At 34.6% G+C, this 6473-nt stretch overlaps 1 protein-coding gene across 1 annotated transcript; it reads left to right on the top strand.

Annotated features, from left to right (window-relative positions):
- The first annotated feature begins 623 nt into the window (after positions 1 to 623).
- On the top strand, positions 624 to 1138 carry LOC144229825 (large ribosomal subunit protein eL42-like). Its single transcript, XM_077761935.1, has one exon. The coding sequence runs from the start codon at positions 624 to 626 to the stop codon at positions 1011 to 1013; it is 390 nt and encodes a 129-aa protein (XP_077618061.1). The 3' UTR covers positions 1014 to 1138.
- The last annotated feature ends 5335 nt before the right edge of the window (positions 1139 to 6473 follow it).

The following is a 6473-nucleotide window of genomic DNA, read 5'->3' as shown; positions in this document are numbered from 1 at the left end:
CTTTTTAATAATACTCTTTTCAGGGATTGACTGAGTTCCAAGAATCGATATTAATTCTAAATATCTTTAAACATTTTATAAAACTAGATCAAATTTGTAGAAGTATCCAATTCTAGTGTCATATATGTGCATTTCATGCAAATATAGAAGTTGTGTTTTATGGAGTATCAATTACAAAAAACAAAAAGTGCATGACAGTAGGCTAATTGGAAATCAAACACTATAATATTTTATAATGCTAGCATTGTAAGTCAAAAATTCCTTTTTAAAAAACAGATTCTATCTCAGCACTCTGAATCTAACTTTTCTTGGTTTCTTTCTCTTTCCCAAATGATTTTCTTCCCAAACAATTTTTGGTTGCTTGTAAAGGGAAATTTGAGAGTTGTCACACCGCACTCCCTTTTCTCTTTAATGTCATCTTGTATATAGTTGCTGTTGTCATTATTATTGGCATTATTAGCATTATTACTCATGCATTAATATAACGTGCTTGATTCTAGCACACACATAATGACCAGTGAGTTTTAATTTAGCAGAATAAGAAATACAGATACAAACTTACACAAAGCAATATAGCTCATATTTTTTACTAAAAACTAATACAGCTGGCAGTGTTAGTATACATGTTCACAAGAAAACAGTTAGGGGTAAAAATACTATGTACGACTTTCCGTGCTGATAGCCTTCTCGGAGCCAGGGTGAACGTTCCTAAAACCCGCTGGACTTTGTGCAAGTGTGGCAAGCACCAACCCCACAAAGTGACACAGTACAAGAAAGGCAAAGATTCTCTTTATGCCCAGGGAAAGCGGCGTTATGACAGGAAGCAGAGTGGCTATGGTGGACAAACTAAGCCGATTTTCCGAAAAAAGGCTAAGACTGCAAAGAAGATTGTGCTGAGGCTTGAATGTGTTGAGCCCAACTGCAGATGTAAGAGAATGCTGGCTATTAAGAGATGCAAGCATTTTGAACTGGGAGGAGATAAGAAGGGAAAGGGCCAAGTGATCCAGTTCTAAGCTTTGTATGTTGTTACATTATGAAGACAATAAAATCTTGAGGTTATGTTCACTTCATTTGGTTACAGTTGGTCCTTTGAGTGAAATAAACTAGTGCCCTCAATAAAATTTCCTTTTTGGGGAAAAAAAAATACTACATACGAACTGAATTCCTCTCCAAAGAACACGGTCTTTTACAAGCAAAAATATGTAATAACAATAATAGTAATAATAATGATTGTAAGAAGTCAATATATTAATAAAGAATGATATATTCTCTGCTTTTCAAATAACTGCCTATTTAATCCTTCTTTACTGATATATTGATTTCTGTGTATAAAGAAACTTGATGATAAGACTGTGTCAAAGATGAGGGGGTAATGAACTGGACAGCATCACTGCTAGGCCAGAATCATCATCTGTAAAACTGGAGATCACTCTTGTGTCCATGTGTAGGGCAAGGCAGGGATGGGAAATATGTAGGTTACATCAAAGTTAAACGGCTTCTTATTTCCTTACTATAGTCCAAACAGTTTGCAATCCACTGAGAAAGACTCGGTCAATTGGCACAGGACAGGGGGGCTAATGAAGTTGAGAATCAAGAGAATCCAAAGTCTTATATTTCATAGAATTGTAAATAAAGAAATGATTATCCTCTGTTTTACCATGAGATGCTTTTCAACTAAGTTTTAAATGATTACAGGTAGCTTGCACTGTTCCATATTACTTAATGCAGTGGGTGAAATTTATGGATGCGTTACGAGTATTGAAAGTACTGTTTTATCTTTGTCATCATAAATTAAATTTTATAGGACTGACAGTCATTCTTCGAAATGCATCCTCACCCCATTTCTAATCTTTCCTCAGTGGTGGTGTAATGGCATTTACAATTAGCCCTCTCAGAGAGTGAATGACAGTCACTATTTTTTCTCTCCTGCTGCTTTTATAGCTTGATGAGACTAATGCCAAGATCCCTGGTGCTCACATAGGTTGGGTCACATATTGCTACATCTGCCTTTGCTTCTAAAGAGAACCTGAACTTGCCAGATATTGCACTGAAGGTGTGCTGAGTCTCATATACACCATGATTTTTCTCAACTACAAGTTTTCCAAAAACTGTCACTTTTATGAAGAACAGTTTTCAACATGTTTTCCTGTTGCATTTTTAATAGATTCTATTTTTAGAGTAGTTTTACATTTTCGGCAAAATTGAGCAGAGTACAGATTTCCCATTACCCTATATTGTTTTTTTAATGTTTAAAATGTTAAAAAGACAAAAATAAAAGTCATTATCTTCATATGTGCATCATACAGAAATAATATTGTATTATTTTCTTCTGGACTTTAAAAAAGAAAAATCATTCTAATTTCTGCTTTCTTTTTGTAAAAAAAAATGATACAAGGAAATCAGAAATTATTCAAACAGTTTAGAAAATACAAAATACAAAGGTAAAACATAAGTAACTGCCAAATTCTAGTGCAAGTGACTACTGTTAACATTAAACATTAGATAGACTTCACTTCATATCTGCACTTCCAAGATGGTAGCCACTGGCCATAGAGACCTATGTTTTATTGAGCTTTGCTTTACTGTGCTTTGTAGATATTGAATTTTTTTTTTTTTTAACAAATTGAAGATTTGTGGCAACCTTACTTCTAGGAAGTCTATTGGTGCCTTTTTTCCAATAGCATTTGCTTATCTCATGTCTCTGTGACACATTTTGATAATTTTCACAATATTTTTAACTTTTTCAGCATTATTATTATTTTTGTTATGCTGATCTGTCATCAGTAATTACCACTTGCTGAAAGCTCTGATGATGGTTAACATTTTTCAGCAATAAAGCATTTTAATTAAAACATGCACATTTTTTAGGCATAATGCTATTGCATACTTGACTACCATATAGTCTAAATATAACTTCTATATATATTAAGAAACAAAAAATAATCATTTGACTATTTCAATGTTCATTTTATTGATTTTATTGCAGTGGTCACCAAACCTTCAATCCCTCTGAAGTATGCTTGCATATGACTATTGAATACTTGAATTGTGGCTAGGAAAAGTAAGAAAATAAAATAAAATAAAAAAGAAAGAGAAAGAAAGAAAAAAGAGAAGGAAAGAAAGGAAAATTGCATTTTTATTTAGTTTCATCGATTTTAATTTTAATTTAAATAGCCAAATGTGGTTTGTGTCTACTGCACTGGACAGCATAACTAAAAGCATTATCCAAAGTATATATACAGATGAAAACAAATTATTCTAAAGACAGATACTATTGATGTTATTTTGAATATTATAGCATACATTTTATATTTGATAAAATGAAAAGGGCAAATTGTTGATACTCAAGGAAATGTATCTGTTAAAACAGGAATCCCACTTCTGACAGATTCACTAAGGTTAAGAATGTCTGAAAGGCATTCAGGTGTTGTAGTCATTACAATTCTTGTAAGCTCTGTGGTTTAATTGACTCTTTACTCAGAAAGTGATGATAGTAGCAATTGCCTAATTCTACAATCTCTTCTGCCCTATCATTTTGCTCAGTTATTATTTTAACATTTTCCGAGTTCATGTAATTTAAATTCTGATTTAAATTTTCAGTAGCATCATTATTTCTGAATGAATTCAATGCTCATAACTAGTCCTTTGCCATCGTTTTTTTTTTTAATTTTTGGTACTTTCACTCAATCTCGATTGGATAATAGTTTGACCAAAAATGATGAATAGGTACTGTGTTTCAGGGCGCCTGGGTGGCTCAGTTGGTTAAGCATTCAACTTTGGCTCCGGTCATGTTCTCACAGTTCATGACTTTGAGCCTGGGGTCAGGTTCTGTGCTGACATCTTGGAGCCTGTAGCCTGCTTCAGATTCTCTCTCTCTTTCTCTCTCTCAAAAATAATAAAACACTATTTTTAATAGAGACTATGTTCCTTCATGTAAAAGATAATATTTGAAAATATCTGTTTGTTGCTCTTATTTTTTAACTAGCATTTTGACTAAATAAAATCTTCTAATTATGTATTACTGTATAAACAGCCCTAAAACTGAATGGGTCAAAACAGTAAACATTTTATTTTTCTCAGCATTCTGTGGACCAGGAATGCAGACAGAGTCAGGCAGGCTGGCTGATCTCTGCTACGAGATACATAGCATGTCACAGAGGCCATTCTACCCTCTGAGGCTGGGAAACCTGAGATGGCTTTTATTCAAAGATTTGGTACCTCGATGACACTTCACTCGGTATCTCTCACCAACAAGGTAACCTTGACGTCTTTTATTTCAGCAAAAGAGTCACAGAGGAAAGAAGTCGGAATGCCAGCCCCTATTTGGTTAAGTTCAGGTCCATCACAGCATCATTTGCCCTTGAACTTAAACCCAGTGACAGCATAGACTTCACTTAAAGGAAGCAGCATTTCTACAGAGGGAGGGTTTGATGACAGATGTTCTCAAGTATACTACTAAGCCTCTAGTCATATTTTTCTTCAAAATGTCTAGGTCTTCCTACATATTCTTCCATTACATGATGTTAAGAAATTTTAGGTCAAGCTGAAATCCTTCTATGATATCACCCCCATGTGCACACACACACATTCTATTTTCTTGTTTGTATTTTATATTTATGTAAGAAAACAGTCTTTAATCTTTAAAAATTGAGAGTGCTCATATCTCTGTTTATTCTGGAGTTTATAATACTCACCATTTTCAGATCCGTTGTTTCTGAACATCCCGGAGATTCTCCTGCATTATATCTTTGAATAGTTTTCTCTTCCATTTGCTGATTCCCTTACGCAAGGGAACAATTATGTTTATGTTGGATGGTGTTTCTGAATGCTTTCACCTTTTTGTATTTTTTCATGTGTATGCTTTTATTAGCTCAATATTTTCTTATATGATTCAATTGTGGTTCTGTTTTCAATTTCTTCAATAATAATACAATTGTGCTCTTTGAGTTCCTTTTGTTCTTCTCGTAATCCTCCTCATCTCATTCTGTTTTGTCTTTCAGTTTTATCTTCTCCTCTTGTTGATCTTTATAGTAAGACAATGTTCCAATTAAGTTGTTCTTTGTCTCATGCCAGGATGTAGAATTATCTTCTCTATATTGAGATTTTTTTTTGTTTAGGTTCATTATTTAGTATGCACAGGGCAGGTTACTTTCTTCCTATAGAATGTATGTATAACTGCCATGTTGGTTCACAGCACGCTCAGGTTTACATCTTGCTCCGGTTTGATTCTTCCATTAATAATCTGAGAATGTCCTTATATCCACCCCCAACTTGTGATTTAAGGTTGATGAATGTATTCCTATTCTACCAATTTCTGGAAGGAATAGTGGAGAAGAAAGCTTAGGGGAAGTTTCAGGCTCTATTCCTTAGTTTCAATTCTCCCTTTTGAAATACTGACTTTTGTACCAGTATTCATTATAATTATTTGGTCAGTGGGTGAAAAAATTTTGTGGGGGATACACTTTAACTTAAAATCATTCTATCATTTCATTCTACAATCCTGGACTCAATTCCATTGTCTATACACTTTCCTGTTTTACTTTTTTCTCCCTAGAACTTTTACTATTAAGCCTGTGTGGAAAGAAAAAGCAAATACAAATAACTACTAAGAATCTAGATTTACATTTCTAGAGTACAGGTGAAAATTGAGTATCTTATTGACTTGTTAGCATAGGCTCTGATGTATGGAAATAAAGTGGAGCTGTTCCTCTCTTGTCTATTCTCAACTGTATATCTTCTATGTATTTATTAACTGCAATGATTTACAGTTTCTCTATTAATTAGCTGTTGGGTGTTAGCTGTTGGGTGTAGGGAAAGGAATTAGAATCCCATAGGAAGTTTTAATTCACTATCTGTTTATTTATTTATTTTTTATATTTATTTATTTATTAGAGAAAGAGAGAGTACAAGCAAGGAAAGGACAGAGAAAAGGGGGACAGAGGATCCAAAGCAGGCTCCTTGCTGACACCAGTGAGCCCACGCCAGGCTCAAACTCACAAACTGTGAGATCATGATCTGGGCCCAGGACAGACACTCAACCAGCTTAGCCACCCAGGTGCCCCTAATTAACTTTTTAAATCCAGAAATACTCCTCCAATTTTAGCTGAATAAATATGGCTCATTTTCCAAAATCATACTACTGTTACATTAGATATTTTTTTAAGTTCATTTACTTATTTTTGAGAGAGAAATAGCACATGCTGGGGAGAAGCAGAGGGACAGAGACAGAGACAGAGAATCTCAAGCAGGCTCTGCACTGTCAGTGCAGAACCCAGCATGGGGCACGAACCCATGAAAAGTGTGATTATGCCCTCAGCTGAAATCAAGAGTTGGACGTTTAACCACCAGCTGAGCCACGCAGGCATCCATGCTACTGTTATATTAGATTCCATTCAGCCTGGATTGTGTGGCCCCCTTGGTTTTCCGCAATAAAACCAACCATGGATTTCCTGTTTATCTATCCATTGTGGTAC

This window comes from Crocuta crocuta, unplaced genomic scaffold, assembly GCF_008692635.1.
Source record: "Crocuta crocuta isolate KB4526 unplaced genomic scaffold, BGI_CrCroc_1.0 scaffold517, whole genome shotgun sequence".
Classification (NCBI taxonomy): domain Eukaryota; kingdom Metazoa; phylum Chordata; class Mammalia; order Carnivora; family Hyaenidae; genus Crocuta; species Crocuta crocuta.
The sequence above is the reverse complement of the archived record's forward strand: the minus strand, read 5'-3'. Positions and strand labels throughout refer to the sequence as shown.

Coding starts and splice junctions, on each gene's coding strand:
- LOC144229825 (XM_077761935.1), top strand. CDS start 624: ATGTTCACAAGAAAACAGTTAGGGGTAAAAATACTATGTACGACTTTC.